This window comes from Saccostrea cucullata, unplaced genomic scaffold, assembly GCF_032062105.1.
Source record: "Saccostrea cucullata isolate Sc308-1 unplaced genomic scaffold, CSIRO_AGI_Scuc_v1 ctg2219, whole genome shotgun sequence".
Lineage (NCBI taxonomy): Eukaryota > Metazoa > Mollusca > Bivalvia > Ostreida > Ostreidae > Saccostrea > Saccostrea cuccullata.
Genome location: NW_026930392.1, coordinates 93,439 through 114,968, shown reverse-complemented (window position 1 = coordinate 114,968; position 21,530 = coordinate 93,439). Strand labels below are relative to the sequence as shown.

The following is a 21,530-nucleotide window of genomic DNA, read 5'->3' as shown; positions in this document are numbered from 1 at the left end:
GGAATGTTATGTCGCCCTCTGCCTTTCCTGTCACCTTGGGGCAAATATTCTGGTATGCTGCCCTCGAAGCCATGTAATATATGTATAATACCCCCCCCCCCCCGCTTGAAACGTGGGAGGGTATATAATAATCGGTATGTCCGTCCGTCCGTCTATCTGTACGTCCGTCTGTCCGTCCGTCTGTCTGTTACGCTTTGGGGCTCCAATCTTCTATCCACAACTCCTCTTATACCACGAAGTGAAATTTAATGAAATTTTCACAGAATCTTAATTACATCTTGCCATTGTGACCTCCTATTTTACTTTTTGATCCGACACATACTTTTGGTTTCCCGGCCACAGCAAAACATGGACTTTGCCATTATAACCATATTGGAGACAAGGGTATCATTTAGTGAGCTCATTGCTCACCGTACCTCTAGTTTAATTTTGTTTGTTTAATGTGTGTCACACTGTATATAATTAATTTGTGTTAAGTTTTATGTTATTGATACGTTTATAACGGTATGCCTACATAGTCCTTGTCAATAAAGAGAACTGAATTGGAATTTTTCCTTTAATACACGCAAAATGTATGAACATTTTATTATTAAAAGTACTAGTAGTAGAAAAGAATGGGAAATAATCATATATTTATCTACACCTTTAATGATGCTATATGTATAAAACAGTTCTATAAAACGATAAAGAATGCAGTTAAAGTGATATGCATTTAGATCTAAAATAATGTGAGCTGAAATATAATACTTACGAGTATAGAGGTCTTTCTTTAGGCAACTTTTTGAAAAATACATACTAGTATATTAAAATCAAGCATTTTCACATTGTAACCCGACATAGATTAATTAAAACTTTTTTGCACGTAATTTCGAACCTATAAAGTAAGCAACATTCTAGATTTTCTGACCATTAATAATTCGTTGCATTCGTCTTTTAATTTTTTCTTCTTTTGGCTAAATATTTTCACATGTGTACAGTGCAATGTTTTCAATGTCCGAAAATAAAATTATTAGTGAGGAGAAGTTTTCTGATTTTAAAGAGTCATTTTAAACGTCTAGCATTTCTTGGATTGATATTTCTATTAATAATTCCCTTAATCTCCAGGGTGTGTATCCTTTTATCACTAGAAATACAGCTCCATGCTACATTTAAATTTTTAGGAAATATACAGTGTTACTAACGGTAAAAGACTGACAACGGAACGGAGCTCGAGGTTAAACATAAACGATACTTATTTCATGTTCTTGGTTCATAAAGTATATTTCAAGTATAATGCAATCATCTAATAAGTAATTCTAATCTCGGTGATAAAATTCTAGTGTAAGGGTATCCTGTGGAGATGACAGTGTTTGGAATGAAACTCTCAGAAAATGTTCCGGTAAGCAATGTAACAATAAGAGCTCTACATACAACCATTTAAGCCGACAATAAAATATGCGGCGGTCAACGTGCCATTCAAAATATTTGTCTCAAACTAAAACTCATCTTCTGCTTTAACATTCTTCATAACTATTAGAAGAATTCTCATTTGCTTATCAATTATCAAAGAAAATTAATAATATGGCAGTTGCTGATTATACAAAACATAAATATTAACATCAGGGTTGGGTCAATTACTTGAAAATCTAAAAAAAATCTAAAAAAAAAAATACCTTCAAAAACATTGATGATATAGTCAATTACATGCAATTATAATTACATATACATTGATTTTTAACAAAGCTTATTAATTACTTCTCATGATCATGATCCTGACAAGTCCACGGCGGTTGTACCGTAGGCAGGGGATGTTCACTCCTCCATGGCACCTGATCCCACCTCTGACGTTTTGGAGGTCCATGCTTACTCCGCTCCTATTTCGTATTGTATTATAAACTTTAGAGCTTGAATACTGTTCGTTATCTCCATAATTTTCTCTTCAATTACTTTGATTGATTCTTGTTTAACGTCCCTCTTGAAGAATTTTCACTCATATGGACACACCACAACTTGCCGATGGAGAGCTGCAAATTTTGTTCTACACTTATCACTTACGGCCATTGAGCAGGAAGAAATCTTTTTCGTGCCAGTACCTATTGAGACACGAGATCTCGTTTATACGGTCTCATCCGAAGTACCAGTCTCCACGTCCCAAAGTGGTATTCGAACTTGCGACTTAAGAATCAACTCCTTACTTCGCAAATCTAGAGCAGACGCTCTAACCACTTCGATACGCGGGCGACTTAGATAACTTTAAAGAATGTAATTAAATTCACATCAATTACTTCAGTTTTGTTTTTTAAAAATCGTAAAGAACATATACATGAATAATTTGAAGCAGCGAAACTATTAATTTTACCTTTCGAATTGACCTTATGTTTATGCTTATGCCGTTTAAACATTATCAAATATTAAATTGTTGAATAAAAACAAGCTCATGTCAAATAGTACTGAGTTGCATCATTAAAGATAAAATACCTCATCTAATATTTTACTTGAAAATTGAGCATTTGAGATGTAATTGAAATGTTATTTAAATAAATTACACATGACATTTTTGGAAAACTTTGAAAAAAAATGTATTTAATTACAGTAAATTACAATTACGTGTACTTATTTCAATCACCCTATCCTTGATTAAAAGATAATAATTTGTAGAATGTAAACCAGGGTTTGTTGGGCGTAATTGTTCCTTGATGTGCCAGTATCCTTATTACGGCTACTACTGTAGCGAGATATGTGAGAACTGTACAAAGGAAGTATGTGACCACAGAACAGGCTGTCCGGAGAGAGGTAAACAAATATAAAACACAATAAGTCGGTCAGGAAGATAGTAATCGGTTAGACATTTTGTTTTTCAAAAATTTTCATTAGTCCAAAATATAACAACTAAAATATACATGACTGTACGTAAATTGGAAAGCCATTTTCTTAAAGTAAGAGAACAAGAAATCTCTGCATAAACTATGATATTTTAGTGTTTAACTTATTTAAGCTAATTTGTTGTATTTGGAATGATACATGTATCACTGGTTTGCTCGTCCGTTTGTGAAGTGTTTAAATTACTATTTAAAGCTGAACACGACTCGTAAATAGGCAGACGCCATTTTCGATAGCATTATCTACAATACATCAATACAAGTAGAGCTTTTTAAAAAAGCTTACCGTCTTTAGCAACAACCTTAAAAAGTAAACTGATCTACACCTTTCAGGCTGTATAATTCTTTTGAATATCTTGATTTTGTATAAATTCTACATTAGCTTTATACCAGCATTAGCCCTATCATAAACTTGACTTGCCGAGATCTTTCGGCAAACCTCGGCTGATTCCGTAACCTTCTTCAAACAAGAAAGGGGAAAAGAATAATAACAAATTGTAAAGCCTGAAAGCAATAAAAATCAAATTTTATTTACAATGAAAATAAAGAGACCTTTTTAGTTATTGCTATAAAAAAAATATCATGTTATTTAGATTTAATTGCTGCTGATTTTGTTTTTCGTTTTGTCAATTTTTTAAGATTGAAAATCTTGCAAAATTGTTAAGTCGTGCGAAAATTAGATCATCAGAAAGTTATCTCCCTTGCCTTGGACAACATTTCAACCAATGCAATTATTGCAAGTTTTCTCATCATGCAATTTCTACCAATCACAAAAGAGAGGAAGTGCATAGTCCAAAGACTGTAAAAAAAACTTCAACTATATAATACCGTCTTCCAAGGAAGACGGTAACTAGGGTATACTCGTCGCATTCGTTACACCTGACTGCTTTATTGCCACGGGTGTCGGCGTGGAATGGCGACCCGTGTTCGTGCTGGTTATCTTGCATTACCTTTGTTTATATTTTTCGCTTTTACGTTTATCTGTGTTGTTTGTATACTGCACTGCTTATACAACTATAATTGTAAATTTATTTGGTATCTTATTTTCCTGCATTAGACGAAGTATTACGTTTACTATTATTCTCGCTACCGAGTTTTGAATAGCATACGTCCGTCTACAACGGTGTCGACCGATGACACTGAACAGTTACTAAGTTTTGCCCTATTTATAGGGGTCTGCAAGTAGCTAGACTCGAGAACAAAAATGGCGGACAAATTCCTTTTATGAATCGTTTTCAGCTTTAAACACCATATCGCGGATACTTCGACTATGCTGTAATATTATTTTGTTTGTTTGTCTGTATTTGTGCAACGTCTCTCACTACTATTAGGACGACGCCACTCGCTGGTGGCAGTCCACAAATTTAGACCTATACTCGACAATCATAGCAATTATGCAGTGAAATAAACGATTTAAAACAGAAAAATTATTTATAATATAATATTATAAATATCTTCTTGTGTTTATATAATACTGTTACAATGTATCAAAAAAGCAATATTCAATGTGCTTTTGTGACACAATTAGCCGGTTAATCAATCAGAATGTCCTGTCGTTAAGGAGCTGGCAAATCTTTATTCAATTGCCATCTTTTATGAAAAAAAAAAAATTAAAAAAAGATTAAACTTGAAAAATATACTAAAAGAATCATTTGATTTTCTAGGATATATCGATCAATTACTTCTATTTTCAGACATATTTATAAAAAATCAATATTTTAAAATCCACACTTTTCCCAGCTACTACGAGACAGACATATCGGAAAACATTCAAAAGAGTGACCAAACAGAAGATAAAAAACGACGTAATGACGAAAAGCCTCAAAGAATCAGGTTAGACAAGGAAACATATAATGGTTCTGGTAAAAATATAGAAATATCAGAGGACATTGCTTATTGATAGGATTCATCTCACCTATACATCTTCGACGAATCATTCTTTAAATTGACTTTTGAACAGGTTACTTTTTCATGCAAAATATCTTTTAGATTTAGATTAAAATAATCATTGAATACTTATCATGTTCAATGGTACACAATCATAAACGCCCGAAGCGTAAGTATTCAACTTTAATTTTGCTTAAGCGGAAAGTCTTAGAGCAATGTGAACTGTATTTTGAGGATTTTACTTTGTTGTGTAAATAAAGTATTCGACGATTCAAATAGAATGATACTAAGCAATTGAAAGTGACATGTATGATTTTAATTGTATGATGGAATGTAAAGTATTGTGGGGGAAAAACCAAAATTTGCACAGGGTAATTGAAATGTAATTTGCTTTAAAAGAGCTTCTAATTATTTTGTAGCAACAACGTGCAATTTATAAACAATCACTTATTTCTATACACTCCATCTTAAATATCCGATCAAAAAATACTCACTAAATTACCTAAAAGTTAGCACTCTAACGGTAATTTGCAACCTGTGTTTTCCCGATATGTTTTTCTAAAGATTTTGGGTACATTCTGAAAAACTTTTGTTACAGTTAGCAAATTATTAAATAAATATTCTAATACTCAAATTTAAACATTCCTGACTTGAATGGGAAATCGGCGTGATTTACAGCTTACATTTTGTAAATAAGAGACAATGGTGGAGAAAAAAGTTCATTCTTATTAAGGTAAATCCTTTTCAATATTGAAGCAACCTTTTTTATTGTTTAATCTTAATTTTAATTTTTTATAAAACCTTTTCCTATTTTTAATGTGCATTCTACTTCCCAGTTGTGATCTATAACACTATTTATTGATTCATTAGCATGTCAAGTTCATCCTACAACTAATATAATGCAGTTGGGTGCAACGCTTATAATTTTCTTTCTGTACAGAGTCTTAGGAAATGAACCTGGAAAAGCAATTGAACAAAGGTATGTAAATCCGATATCAATTTCATATTCTTGTGTAAGAATCTTAAAAAGATATGCGAGTGAGTTTATTTGTGTGTTTTATCAGCAGTGTAAACGTGACCTGTAGGGATGACAGTGTTTGGAATACAACTCTTAGAAGATGTATCGGTAAGAATCAAACACATGAGAACTTTTGTTTCCACAGTTCAGTTCCAAGTGATTCCGCTTTTAAAACATATGAACTGGACAAAGTTTACTTAATAAAGGCTTTTCATACTATTATACTAGAAAGTGCTTACTTCCCTGTTTCAGTTAAAAGTACTTTTCAGTACTAATCCATATTTTTCAAGCAAATTATGGATTTGTGTTGCATTTTCTTATCTAAAACAGATATTATATCAACACATTATGACTGTACCATACTATGTGACATTTAAACTTCAGAATGTAACCCTGGCTTTGTTGGACGGAATTGTTCCATATTGTGTCATTATCCTCAGTATGGCTACTTATGCAGCAAGCGGTGTGAGAATTGCAGTAATGGAACATGTGACCACAGAACAGGCTGTCCAGAATCAGGTATAAAATATAAAAGTTAAACTCACTAAAACAGACTTAATTAAACTTAATGAAACATGTATATCAAATAAATCAATCATTTTTATGGTATATTACTACTTATTACCTTTTCATGATAATTATTTTTTACCTTCAAGAAAAAACAGCATTTCTTTTTACTGTGAGTCAGTCACAGTGGGAAATGACTACAGTGACTACACAGAGTACAGACAAGGATTCCATAATACCAAACGTTACAGAATCATACCAGACAAGGAAACAAAGCAGTAATGAATTGAACAGGAAACTTAGAATTTCTGTTACAACGCTCGGTACGACTTGTGCAGTACTTTATATGGTGTATTTTGGTTGGCTTCTACGTGATAAATTTAACACAAGGAACAATTTAATTACGACCAACGATTTATCTGATGATGCAGCTGCTTATCAAAACATGTTAGGTTCAGACATAGTAACAATAACATTTGAATGAAAATCAAACCAGATAAATTTAGACGATACTAAACTTACTAGGACATGCTGTATACATTCCTTATTTTACGCTTGTAATTAATGTCTTTGAGACATATATACTAGTACATGTAACATCAAATCGTGGGAGATAAGTTCTTCGCGAGTGGACGGTTGATCTCCATGCACTTTATACATATATTTCATACTATACCCAAACTTCCATCTTTCATTTGCCCCAAAACCTAATATTCTTCAATTTATGAGAATCATGAGAATGGCAATATAAATACTGTAAAAGCAAGAAGTTTCGTGGGTTGGTTCGATTTTTGTTGTTTCATAGGCATGGAGAAACCCACAAAATTATGACCACCACAAGATTAAAATTTCATGTACATTACAACAAAACATTTCCTAACAATGAATTCAAATCCTCATAAATCAGTACATTTTCCTCAGACCTCGAAAATTTGACCCCACGAAAATGTGCAATTTCACAGTAATAAACTAATAGGTATCGCACAGATTTTTTAAAACAATTTTGAAATATCAAATGGAAGAGCAATTGTTTTTTTGTTTTATTAATGTTCTGTACATGATAAATCAAACTGTGATAATGGTCTCTGCAAATTGTTCAATGATAATAAGAGGTACGACAACATTTGCAGGTAGATTTTTGAAGAGGACTTAAAATTTAGATATATTTACTTTGTTGCAGTGAGGGATCTATTTCTTGCTAGCACCTACTGCGCTGTGGAATTCGAACCCGTGACATAAGAAAAACTTGTATCTCCACGACTAGGGCAATCGCTCTAACCACTGCACTAAGCGGACGACAGCCACATAAAGTACATTTGAACTAGAGTACATCCAATCTATTACCACGTTCATTGTTATCACAATCCAGAATAAATCAAATCAAAATTTACAAATTTTCACTATAGTGTAATACTGATCAATTCAGTCAATCAAATTTTTACAATGTATTCAGTATAATCGAATAGAGTTTTTTTTCCTATCGAGTTATCTTAATAGTTTACAAAATTTTGTTACATACATGTAAGGTATTGTTTTGAAAGAGCGCTTGCTTAGTAGTGGACAGATACATCTAGATAGGATTAGATTGAAGCTCGGATCGTGACAAACATGTGTCAATACATGTACATAGTAACTGTTATTCACCTACATCTAACGCTCGGCACTTTTACGTCAAAAGTCATGGGTCTTTTGGAATTGAACTTAAAAACTTATGTTCTATATACATGTAAAAATACATCTTAAGGCATTCAAATTGTCTTTAAAATTTCGGAGTAATGAAGTCAATAAGGACCTTATTATTTTCAAGATAGTTTTTTTATCAGCACAATAATGCTTCTCTCAAATAAGTTTTTTTGTTTTCATTTCTTCCAATTGCAAGTGAGGAATCATTGGCTTTTAACGCTTCTTGTTCATGGATGTTCCTCGGTGAACCTAAAATTATTCAATTTTTTTTCAATTTAAAGTTAAAACAAACAATAAAACAATTTTTAAATATGATTCAATCGTTTTCTGACCTTCACGTCTTCTCTTTATAAGGCATTTAAACACAATATTAAGAATGATGACTACTACTGCTACACACATACAGGGTATAATAATTATTGCATAAACTGGAAATGGAAGGTTCGATCTGGAAATGAAAAAAAATTAATGAATATACACGTAATATATGAAAGCTCTGCAATATTTTTTTTTTAAAATTATCATCGGTATTTTCAAGGTGAGTAAAAATTTTAATATAAAGGTCATGAGGTTGGAAATGTTGGTAAACGAGGAAAGTTCTTGACACGAGCTATACACATGCATGTGAAATACAAAAGCCTTTAAGTATCAAAAACAGTTCAAAGGTTATGACGAAGATATATGTTTTTCAAAACTAAGTTATTCACTTAGACAAAAGAATTGACCTACAGGAGAGAACAATTTCCCGGAAAAAGTGACATTTAAAAATTAATCTTTCTTTGTTGTTTTCTACAGTATATATGTCTAAATTTTTAAAATTTGTTATTTATACTTAATATTTATTATTTACAACTTTACAATAAACCTTCAAAGTTGGCCAAAACATCATTTTGTCCGTTAAAGCGTTGATTTTTGCATGTATTTTGGTCTAGAAGTCCTTCAGGGCAGGTCTGCCCCTAAATAAAACTGTAATATTTTGATAGGTTGGGATGTAAAGAATAATTTAAGATAGGATTTTTTAGGGGCAACCCTGCCCTAGGGTCGAAATTCCCAAAAAACCTACCAAAAATAAGGAAACCTAATTTTGATAATCTGCTTAAAATTTATGCCCTACTATGTTATATTCAGACTAGCTCAGTTGGTATGTGTGCTAACTTTTACACTATCGATACTTTCTTTTTAAAGTCGGGGGTTCGAATCCACTTGGTGCCACACTTTTAAAGTTTTAATTTTTCGCCTTTTCAAAGCCTATTTTAATTTTTTTTTTATAGTCTTGTGCATTTTCTTTTAATTACCTATCTTTTATGTATGCCCATTATTGGTATAAGAAACACTAAAGAGAGATCAAATTGTAACAATCCAATGTACAGTTGTCATTCAGGCAGAACAATATAAGCACACTTTCTCCGAGGACAAGAATAACTCACTTTGTGTTACTCGATACAGGTATTATTGGCAGCATTAAGCTGCGATGAATTTCAATTGTATATATTCCTTAGAATTTAATCACATTGACTTTGGCTACATATTATATCAGTAACTGTTTTTCCTTGGATTTCAGTTATGCCTATATAGTTTGCGCACATTGATGACAATTTTTTTTTATTTTCACGGATAAATAGCATAGACATAAAGAATAGAATTTCAGAGACAGTATACATTACCATTATGCACAATGATAAATAAAAAAAATATCAATTATTACACTTGGAGATAACAAACTCAGAAAATCAATGAAAGGGTTCCTCCTATCTCTACTCACTGAAATAAAGATTTAGGAAAAACAAATTGTTATATGTATTCAGCCTAATGTCATTAATCAGAACGGAAATTAACAAGTTTTTTGTAGAGAATAAAACCAAGTCCGGTCCTAAAGGTCAGATCCCTATTTATAATGAAGTGATCCTTTCAAAGTTGAGCTTAACAGGTCACAAATGCGGGAACGCCAAGAAATGCTTTGCCTCAACTGTTAATTCTGGCCAATATTTTTTTGAAGTAGGCCATTCTCCAAGACCATTGGTTTATAAATTTTGGTCTCCAAGGGAATTAGTACTTGTCAGAAAAATAAACAAATGAAGCCCCACCACTAACCAACCCTTAAGCTTAATGACGTAGAACTTACTCGTTATGCATTCCCTTTGTTGTCTTAGAAGTATTGCCTCCTAGTACATGTATGTTTATTGTGGTGAAACCATGTGAATCCAAACTGCTGAAAGCAATCCAAATTAAAAAATATATATAAATTTGTTTTTACACATTTTTGGAATTGTAAGTTGTTTATAAGTGTCACTCTTAACCTATAAGAATGAATTCGGAATTTCAATAATTAAAAAAAATAAATAAATAAAAAAATGATCAAAAATCATGGAGATATCATGATATCTGACAAAAAGAATCCTAAACATTTAAAAAAAAAATCAATTTAGTTTAAAAAAAGAAAGTATCTATAGGAAAGGTTTACTAGACTAAGTTTACTAGTTATTTTAAAACTGGAATTTTCAGATTTGCATTTTGTATTATGCATTTCTAATCAAATGGCTTAAACTACAAAATACAAACTTACATGCATTAGTTTAACTAGTGTTGTATTCAGTAAAATTGTAAAATAGATTTTCCATTTTGGTTAACTAATACACATTTATAAAATTATTCCAATGAAGATAACGATTTTATTTTATTTTTTGTATAAGAAGTAGTGACAGATTTTATTATTCTGTTTTTCAAAGTGATAACAATATGATTGAAAAACAAAAACAAAACAAAACGCACAATTATTTTTCAAACCATGTTAATTACAAACAACCTCTGTGATTAATAAATTCTTCAAATATTACTTATGTGTTATCAAAACAAAATCCTTTGGTTTATAGTTTATTTTCATCATCTTACATGTTAAGGGATTAAGCATTTAGGTTTCAATATTCAGAACACAATCATATATTGCTGTTAATACTTCTAGATTGTTCTTAATGGTTACCTCGTATGCGCTTGCGGGTAACAAGTTTTATCTATATCAAAATATAGGCAGAATAACAAAGTTATATTATCTTCAATAAACATTCAAACATTACTCTAACAATCTACCACATCGATATGTTTTTTTCTGAAAATTGAAGACCCGAATAAAAAGAAGGACCCTGAAATTAGAAGAAAAAATGGAAATGGGTGCAAAGGAATTCTGCTCGTTGATTGGCCTGATATATAATATTTATACCCCACCCCACCCCACGAGACAATTTTCTTTTTCAGGTTTTAGAAATGCACACAATTTTAATTTTTTGAGAACAAACCACATGTTGATATGCATCATAGCAATATCTATATATGAGTGATAGAAATCTAATAAAACTAATTTTACATGTAACAAAACAACTGAAAACTCGCCTTTCACATGGACTTTGCCAATACTTATAGCTAGTCTGACCAATCAATGTACATCATTAAACTAAAGCTTACCAATACCCACATTTGTAGACGTCCGTGGATCTGTAGTGATATGGACATGACGGTGTTCCATTCACACATGGACATCCATAGTTATTTTCGAGCCGGAAACGATGGATATTGAACTTTGGACAGAACTGACCTAAATAATTTTTTTCAGACATTCAATAGACACCAAAAATATGCTGGAGGGTTATTTCGCTACTCAAACCTTTTATATGAAAAGGTATAATTTAAATAATTTAAAATAAATTTAATATTTATTATTGTTTAAAGGAAATGTCATTGGAAGCAAAAATAGTTATAGTTATACATGTATAAAGGATATCAATCTTGTTATACTTTAAATTTGCTTAGATTTATCAAATGATCTTTGTGTACTGTTGGATCAACAGTATAGCTAACCAATGTACACCAAAGTATAAATTTCTGATCATTTATTGAAGATGAAGCAGATGTGGATGACATGTGATGCGATGATTTGATGATTTGGTGATTTAACGATTTGGTAAAAAGCTACAAAATACAAGAAAACTTAATGTACACACAATGACTGAATGCATGAACATGCAAACATAGCACATATGAACTGATCTCAAATTCGCATGAAGATATACAAAGGGAAACTATTTCAACCTATTTCTGTTGTACAATAAGTTTAAAGAATTTAGACTAGGTTTAAATGATTACAATTACCGATTATCAATATACACACATCAATCAAAATTAGGTTCAAAATGGCCGCCATAGATCGAGTCACATGTATAGAAAACTGTGTACAATTAAACTCATATTTCTCGAATAAAAACAAATCTTGCAAATAACATCTTTGTTAGATAAACAATTTACATCAATAAACTTACATTTTGAGCTGACCAGGATCAATGAAAATAATGAAAATATGGTAAAACAGGTGGACAGAAGCAGGTTGAAAACCCGCGAAATACAGGAAAACAATAACACAAAAGAGTTCCACAAAAATAAGATAGGTCGTACATAAAATAATTCTGATAACAGCACACTCCCCGTCTGGTATAAAATACCACTACTAATATACGTGACAAAATAAACTAAACATGAACAAATACAGTATAACAATTCAATCTAACAACACAACTAATTCATGTACAGGTCTCATGAAGAATGCAGGTTTGCCATCACGAATCACTCGGATCTGAACTTTTCGTACTAAACCGTCATCGCTTGCGAATGTTTTTTCAACGATACCCATCGGCCAGTAGTTTCGGTGCACTGCAGAGTCTTTAACTATCACAACATCACCCGGTTTCACATTTGGCTGTCTGTCCTTCCATATACGTCGCGATTGCAGTGTCTTTAAGTACTCTCTTTTCCAATATTGCCAAAATATGTCAGCTAACACTTGGGCATGCTTCCACTGTGCACGATGAACATCTTTGATATCCAAGGAGTGGGATATCACAGGTAAGAAATCGACCTTTCCTGTAAGGATCATAGATGGGTTGATAACAAGAGGTTCCTCCGGATCTGTGGATATTGGCGTGATGGGACGCGAGTTAATTATAGCACAGACTTCACACATAAAGGTCACCAGTACTTCATGTGTTAGAGGTTTGAAACGTGATTCCAGTAGCATAGAATCCAGAATTCTTCTTGTGATCCCGATGATTCTCTCCCATATACCCCCCATGTGGGATGCATGTGGTACGTTGAATTTCCAAGTAATTCCTGATGTCTCTAAGAACTCTTGAACTGGTCCTTTTTCTACTCTTATTGTGTTGACTTTCATTTCTTCGGCAGCTCCAATGAAATTCGTGCCTCGATCAGAACGTATCAATTTCACTGGGCCTCGTATTGCTAAGAATCGTCGTAAGGCATTGATGAAGGAGGAACTCGACATCTCCTCAATGACCTCGATATGCACGGCTCTGGATACTAAACATGTAAATAGGATTGCCCAACGTTTACTGTTGGCAGCGCCTCCTCGAGTTTTACGAGTTACAATTTCCCAGGGTCCAAAGGCGTCGATACCAATAGAAGTGAATGGTGGACCTGGAATCAATCTCTCTGCTGGCACATCAGCCATTTTCTGAGTTTCTCTGTAGCGTCTCAACTTACGGCAGGTTACGCACTTGTGTATGAGGGATGATATCACTCGTTTAGCTCCAATGGCCCAATAACCTCCTGTGCGAACTGCTCCCTCAGTGAAAAGCCTTCCTTGATGTTTGGTTTTCTCATGGAAATCCCGTATAATCAAACAAGTAATATGACTTCCTTTCGGTAATATGATGGGATTTACTTCCTTAGCAGGTACTTGATTGGCTGCTGCATTGATCCTACCGCCAACACGAAGGAGTCCACTTTTATCAAGGAAGGGTGACAACTGTGCAATCTTGCTATCTCTGGGTAATGACTTCTCATCGATAATGAATTCAATGTCTCTTTGAAAATGTTCTTTCTGAAGTTCTCTGAGAACTAAACACTCTGCTTTCTGTACATCATCAATGTGAGATGTAGATTCCTTGTCTTGCTGAGAATTCTGTGAAGTCTGTAGCTTCCTGACAAGTTTCTGAAGAGTCATAACTGCACGAATCAAAGATTTCCAGCTGGAAAATCGCTCAAATCGCTCTGTTCCTAGTTGACTGGGTAAGTAAGGTCCAGTGCTGATTTTTGTCATCAGTGGTCTCACCTCAACATCATTGTCAGGTTCTATGAGTGAAAAACTTTCACTATCATCATCTGTCCTCTTTGCTTCACAGAGCCACTGCGGTCCAACGATCCATGGAAGTTGCATAATATCCGTATTGTAAGAGATGCTCCTGGTGCAAGAGTCAGCAGGATTTCTATCTGTAGAAATGTAATTCCATTGGTCGGCACTTGAGATTTTCAGGATGCGGTCAACACGATTACTCACATAGGAATAGAAGCGGCGAGTACGATTGCTGACATATCCTAGGACCACTCTACTGTCACTGTAGTAACACATACACTCCAATGGAATATCCAGTTGTATCGATATTATCTGTGCTATTTCTGTCGCTAAAACCGCAGCACAGAGTTCTAGACGAGGGATGGTGTGTCCCCTAGATGGCGCTAACTTTCCTTTTCCCATCAAGAATCTCACACTTGAATGTCCATCATTGTCTGTCACTTTCAGGTATGCTGATGCGGCTATCGCCTTTTCTGAGGCGTCACAAAATATGTGTACTTCTACAGTCTTGGCTATGCTAATGGATACATGTGATAACATCCGTGGAATGGTGACATCTTTCAGGATCTGAAGAGATGATATCCACTCTGTCCATTTTTGAAGATGTTCCGATTGTAAAGGTTCGTCCCAGTCGGCTCCTGTAGAGGTCACTTCTCTCAGGAGGATCTTTCCACTTAAGGTTATCGGAGCGATAAATCCTAAGGGGTCAAATAAACTGTTTACATGTGAAAGGAGGCCACGACGTGTGAATGGCTTCTCTTCTGCCGGGATAGTGAATCGGAACGTGTCGTCATTCAGACTCCAGCACAATCCAAGACTTCTGTGTACTGTGTCATCACTGTCTATTTCTTTCAGATTTTCACCATGGTCACTTGGATCAAATGCATCCATGACAGTTCTTTTATTTGAGGTAATCTTGTGAAGTCTCAACTTGCCTTCGCTCTGCATTGTAGACTGTGTGCGTTTCATAAGACTGATGGCATCAGTCTCGGAAGGTAAGGAAATTAGCCCGTCGTCTACATAAAAATTGCGATTGACAAAGTCCTTTACGTCTAAGTCAGCATTCTCCACAGTTTTACGAAGACCATAGGTCGCTATGGCTGGAGATGGGCTGTTCCCGAATACATGGGCCGTCATCCTGTATTCTATGAGAATGTCATCTGGGTTGTTGTTCCTGTACCAATAAAATCTGAGGAAGTCACGATGTTTCTCATCAACTCTGAATCGATAAAACATCTGCTCAATATCAGCGGTCATTGCGACTTCATCCTTCCTGAACCGTAGAAGAATCCCCAATAAGCTGTTCACCATATCTGGACCAGACATGAGCATACCATTTAAGGACGTCCCTTCAAAGACCGCTGACGAATCAAACACTCCTCTGACTTGTCCTGGTTTTTTCGGATTTTGTACACCAAACAATGGTAGATACCAGCAAGGGCCATCTGATTCCGAGGAAGAAGGTGCTTCTTCTGCAGCTCCACTGTCTAGTACTTTATGCATAAATGTCACAAATTGTTCTTTTTTCACAGGATCCTTCTGCAAACTACAGTGAAGTATTTGAGCACGACGGTAAGCTTGGGGTTTGTTGTTTGGTAAGTAATCAGGAAGTTGTCTAAAGGGTAAAGGTGCTGTCCAGTACCCTTCCTCATCCTTCCTAAATGATGTGTCCATCAGCTGTAAGAAGACACGATCTTCAACTGATAGGCCAATTTCGTCATCTCGTAAAGTCTTTGTGAATACATTGTCACCACGAAAATCACGATCACTCAGTGCACTTGTAGAGGTCGATATATGATCCTTGATATGCAGGTAGTTTTGACATGGTTCATTGCAGGTTGCACTTCCGTTACCAAGAATTGACACTTTATTCACACATACAGAGTCACGAGGATGGATCTTTCCTAAACAGACCTCACCGATGATTACCCATCCAAGCCCTAGTTCTAAGGCATATGGCGTGCCTTTCGGACCCACAATCTGTTGTTTAATATGATGAGCTTCAGGTAGGTCTCTTCCAATTAGTAACCGAATCTTGGAGTTTGGATCAAACTCGGGGATGAGAGATGAAATATCTCGTAGATGGTCAAAGGACTTAGCCACATCTGGTGTTGGTACTTCCGACAGTTCATTGGGTAAGTCATCACACTCAATAAGAGAAGGCAGCTCGTAAATAACTGAGCCATCAACGGAGCGAACCATAAGGCCATGAGCTCTCCTACCATATCTCACTGTGTTTCCAGAACATGAGGTGAGTGTATATTTGGTGGGTTCACTTGTAATGTTCATGACATCAAGTAAGTCAGGTGATGCGAGAGATCGATTACTTTGGTCATCCAGTATTGCGTACAAACGTACTGTAGAGTTTGGAAAGTCTGAGTGAAACACATCCACAAGTAAGGTTTTGCTGCAGGAACGGCCTTTATACCCTTCGCCGCAGAACTGTGTACATGAAGTTGACACTCTGTCAGTTGTAAAGGATGTAGTAGGTGTGGTATCAGTTGTTGCTGCCACAGGTCCAGCAGATTGCGTAGATTGTGAAGATGTCTCTGGTTGCTGACGGTTAGCCTCCCCGCCGTGAACACTTCCTCTTTGTACATAGGATCTTTCTGGGTGTAAGGCTGTAGCATGAGAATGACTACCACACGTTCGACACTGAATGTTCACTGTGCAGTCTTTAGGTAAGTGTTTAAAGGTACAACATCTGGTACAAATGCGTCTACTCTGTAGAAAGTTCTTGCGCTCTGTAAGTGGCTTAGCACGAAATCCATTACATTCGTGTATGCTATGGTCCGCCTTATGATATGGACAGCGATTGTAGTTTGATCTTGCATTTTCGTTCACGTCCGTTCTACGAGCATGTACACCAGGAGTCCGTGATGCTGGCATCTTGGTAACATTTCTATTACTTGGAGTCACTGATCTGTTGAACATAAATGCAGGATCGTTTCTTATAGCACACATTTCCTTTATGAACTGTACAAAAAAGGAAAATGGTGGAAAATGTACAGTATTGTCCCTTTTGTAAATGGATGCTCTTGAGATCCACTTCTCCTGCAGATGGTATGGTAACTTCAGCAATATGGGGTTGACACCTGCTGACGAGTCGAAATAAGCTAAGCTGGTTGAAAACTGTGGATTAGCCTTCAGTGATTCTACTTTTATCAAAATGTTCAATAAGTCATAGAGTCTACTGTTTTCATTAGGAGCAATCTGACGAATGTTTTCCAGCTGTAATCGAAGAGATGACTCAATCATTTCTGGTCTCCCGAACATCTCATCTAGTCGTTCCCATATCAATTTCACTGCACGGTTCACTTCTCCAGGATTGGCATTCCTAATGCTGCTTGCCACTTCTTTAGATTTTCCAGACAGTCTGTTGATAAGAAGATCAAGTTCTTCATGCTTTGAAACCTTGATTTCACTCATAATGTTTAGAAATGAACACTTCCACGAATTATACGATTCTGCCTTGTCATCGAATGTTGACAGTCTCTCAGGTACAAGCTGTTTTCGCATCATAAACAATGTCAGATCTGATAGTGCGTTTTCGGACACAGGGTTGTTAGGAAACTGTTGAGCTATGGGAACAGAATCAAACTGAGTAGGAGGAATGGCAGATGTTGGTTCCGCAGGATGGAAAACTGGTGCACTGGCTGAAGGTAGAATGCGGTTTGTATAACTCTGTATTGGTCGGTAAGGCGTTGGAATGGGTATAGTTTTGTCCGGAACAGGAGTATGTAAGTTTGAACTCGCATCGTCATTTTCACGGAAATTCAGACTTTCGACATATCTTCGTACCTGTTCATCTTTGCTTTCAGACTCTATATCCAATGACAAAGAACCTTCAGACTCCTCGTCCATGATCACATTTTCCTCTTTCAAAAGTTTCAGATTAATGTCTAATTCCTGTTTCTTCCTATGCACTTCAGCTTTCCGAGTGATTTCCTCTTCTTCTAATTTTAACTTTTCCTTCTGAAGTTCTGCTTCTTTCTTTAAGAAATCTAATTTCTGTTTTCTCTTTCCTGAACTTGCGCCAGATATATGGGAAGCAGTTTCCACCAAGTCTAGACGCAAAGTCTTTATTTGCTCCAATGAATTTTCAACAATCTGTTTCGCTTTCACAAAAGTTCCCGAAAACCTTGTATCTTCATGTTTGGAGGCCTCACTGTTTGTACGTATGAGGAAATCTCTGTACTCATCAGCATAACTGAGATATGGTTCAAAGGCTGCACGAATATCAGCATCAAATTTGCGTAATGTTTTTATGGTTTTGTCACTGTCTTGTATACTCAGAATAATGTCTTCAACTGTGCTCCATAACTTGTCGATACGTTTCTTATAATCAACACACTTAGCTTCGAATACCGCTAAACCCTTCTCCGTTGGAACATGTAAACGCTTCTCTGATTCTTCCTGTTTATCTGCCATGATGACTGTGTTGTGAAGATCCCTGGGTCATGTAAATCTTTTTACTGTACTGTTGGATCAACAGTATAGCGAACCAATGTACACCAAAGTCATAAATTTCTGATCATTTATTGAAGATGAAGCAGATGTGGATGACATATGATACGATGATTTGATGATTTGGTGATTTGTAAAGACGATGTGGTAAAAAGCTACAAAATACAAGAAAACTTGATGTACACACAATGACTGAATGCATGAACATGCAAACATAGCACATATGAACTGATCTCAAATTCGCATGAAGATATACAAAGGGAAACTATTTCAACCTATTTCTGTTGTACAATAAGTTTAAAGAATTTAGACTAGGTTTAAATGATTACAATTACCGATTATCAATATACACACATCAATCAAAATTAGGTTCAAAATGGCCGCCATAGATCGAGTCACATGTATAGAAAACTGTGTACAATTAAACTCATATTTCTCGAATAAAAACAAATCTTGCAAATAACATCTTTGTTAGATAAACAATTTACATCAATAAACTTACATTTTGAGCTGACCAGGATCAATGAAAATAATGAAAATATGGTAAAACAGGTGGACAGAAGCAGGTTGAAAACCCGCGAAATACAGGAAAACAATAACACAAAAGAGTTCCACAAAATAAGATAGGTCGTACATAAAATAATTCTGATAACAGCACACTTTGTGATGCTAGCCATGCGAACATCGACACTGATTTCAGCTCGTTTTTCTGCGTACTTTGTAAGGCATTTCCCGTAAAATGGTGGCCCACGTGGTGCAGTGGTAAGAACGTCTTGATCTACATTTGCGGTGTAAGGAGTTGATCCGTATGTCGCGGGTTCGAATCACACTGTGGGACGTGGAGACCGGTCATTCGGATGAGACCGTATTAAAACCGAGGTCCTTTCGCATTAGGTGATGGCACGAAAAAAATCCCTCAATATAGGTCAAAACTTGCAACTCTTCACCGCAAGTGTGGGCGTCTCCATATCAGTGAAGAATTCTCGTCTCGCGAGGGACGTTAAACAACGTACAGCAAAACAATCGTAAAAAGTGTTTTATTACAAATCCGCCTTAAGGATTGCCAAACTTTTCACTGCTCAGATACACTGTGAGTCCAATCGATGCAATCATATGATGAAAAAATATTGGGTTCCTTGATAAAATGTAAGGTAAACTGATCTAGACAATAACCGAAATATATGGGGTCTGAGAACAAAAATGGATATCGTAAGTCGTACATAAGCACGAATGTGAGATTTTTTACTAATACATGTATACGTAGCTAAAACACAGAGAGTAATAGTAAATTTTGATGAAGTTTGTTGCACTTCCAATGTTTATTTTCGCAAATTATGCATACACAAGGGGTAATTAAAAAGTATGCGAACTAATTGAATAATTCCCATTATAGGAAATGATCGTAGTGTTTCAGCATGTTTAGTGTTGAAAATTATTTTAAGTAGCCCTCTACGATTTTAAGGCATATCTGCAACCGTCCTGCCCATGCGCGAATCACGTCACGGCGGTCACATGTTATGCTCTTTAGCGTTCTGTTACATAAGCTAAAAGATTTTTCCGACTTTTATATTTCTTACCATGCACGTTATTTTTTTTTGTATAACAAATACAGTCCATTTTTCAAAAATGGCCACATCTCGGCAATTTAATCTTTCTATAATGTCATATTTCTCGCTAAAGTAAGGTTTTCTTTTTGTAGCATTAACTGCGCCGCGTAAAGCAGATAATTCATTCTTCTATATTTGAAAGACTGTTATCCATTAAGCTTACTCCTATCAATTTAATTCAAACCTGTCATTATTCGTCTTGTAGCACATATTTCAAACAGTCGTTGGTTATTTGGATCCAGAAGACAGTGATACTGGAACTGATCTGGAGACGTACAGTTTTGAGGAATGTTGTGGCACCGTTTTCTGCCCGATGCTTTCGTCCATTCTTTCAATGATCGCGGACAGTCATCAACGAATACAATCGTGCTGATAGAGTGTTCACAAATGATTGAGTTAGATTCAATCTAAAAACAGAAATCGAATTAAAAATCTGAAAATAATTGCATGAAGAAAATTTTGGTACACACATGTAACCCGGGTCTTTTTCTCAGGATCCTCATAATCGATGTTTTGCAAAAATAACGGATCTATTTTTTTCTATCTATTTCTTTACCTCTTAGCATTTAAGTTTCCCTATAAACATGAAAATCTCAACCAAAATAAAAAAAAAATCAAAATCAATAGTTTCTATAACCTTTGCGAACTAAATGCTTTTAATAATTTGTGACTCCTTGTTCTCGTTGCATGTATTGGGAAAAATGAAACTTTACAATCATAAATATACGATATAAACTTACTGGTGCAAAAATAAAGAAAAGTAAGGCCCATGATGACTGTTGTTTGAATATAAAACTATATCTGACCATGGTTTCTGAAAAAGACAAGATGAGTTTGTGAAACACGGATGCTCCAGTACGGCAGTTTAAGGCGAGTGTTGAAATTTCTCAAATGCAAGTCAAATTCAGAGGTCAAGGTGAAAAGGTCAAAATTGTTGGTATAAGAATTTCCTGTTACAAGAAATAAATGAAATATAAAAGGTCTTGTAATAACTGTTCAAAAGTTATGACCAAGGTTAGAGTTTTGATAAACTCGGGTCAAAGTCAATGATCAAGCTAAGAAGTCAAATTTGGTGGTACCCACAGAAAGGTCTTGTCACAAGGAATACACCTGTGAAATCTGAGAGCTCCAGTCACTCAAAGATATGGGCAAGGTAAAAGTTTTGCAAACAAACAGACAAACAGAAGACATGTTAACATGATGGACGGTGTTGCCGTGGTTACTAAAAATAGAATTTTCTTAGAAATTCCTTTTAAACGCTACTCCTCCTGTAATTTATTTCAACTAAATTAACACCCGCGCAAGCGCAGGAAATTGAATTTTTATATAATTATATAAAGTTAACATTTAAAACAGAAAACTAAATACAG

At 35.2% G+C, this 21,530-nt stretch overlaps 2 protein-coding genes across 2 annotated transcripts in view; one reads left to right on the top strand and one right to left on the bottom strand.

The window, feature by feature from the left end:
• Positions 1-4,666: 4,666 nt before the first annotated feature.
• LOC134228387 (uncharacterized) overlaps positions 4,667-21,530 on the top strand; it is a 63,058-nt gene continuing 46,194 nt past the window's right edge. The window contains exons 1-4 of the mRNA XM_062710035.1: positions 4,667-4,691; positions 5,616-5,724; positions 5,810-5,871; positions 6,148-6,282. Coding sequence (XP_062566019.1) covers positions 4,667-4,691; positions 5,616-5,724; positions 5,810-5,871; positions 6,148-6,282 — 331 coding nt within the window. The remainder of the gene's footprint in view (positions 4,692-5,615; positions 5,725-5,809; positions 5,872-6,147; positions 6,283-21,530) is intronic.
• Positions 10,072-20,982, bottom strand: LOC134228389 (uncharacterized). Its single transcript, XM_062710037.1, has 4 exons — positions 20,901-20,982; positions 20,345-20,567; positions 11,410-11,539; positions 10,072-10,162 (listed from the first exon to the last, which is right to left on the bottom strand). Exons 1-4 carry the CDS (start codon positions 20,967-20,969, stop codon positions 10,072-10,074), a joined length of 513 nt encoding a protein of 170 aa, XP_062566021.1. The 5' UTR covers positions 20,970-20,982.

What these genes read in the sequence shown, in the direction of transcription:
- LOC134228389 (XM_062710037.1), bottom strand. Translation starts at nt 20,969, where the DNA reads ATGGTCAGATATAGTTTTATATTCAAACAACAGTCATCATGGGCCTTA. An exon ending in TACAAGACGAATAATGACAG is followed by an intron (nt 11,540 to 20,344) that starts GTTTGAATTAAA and finishes AAAATTATTTAG; the next exon opens with GTCAGTTCTGTCCAAAGTTC. An exon ending in GTCTACAAATGTGGGTATTG is followed by an intron (nt 10,163 to 11,409) that starts GTAAGCTTTAGT and finishes GATTGCTTTCAG; the next exon opens with CAGTTTGGATTCACATGGTT.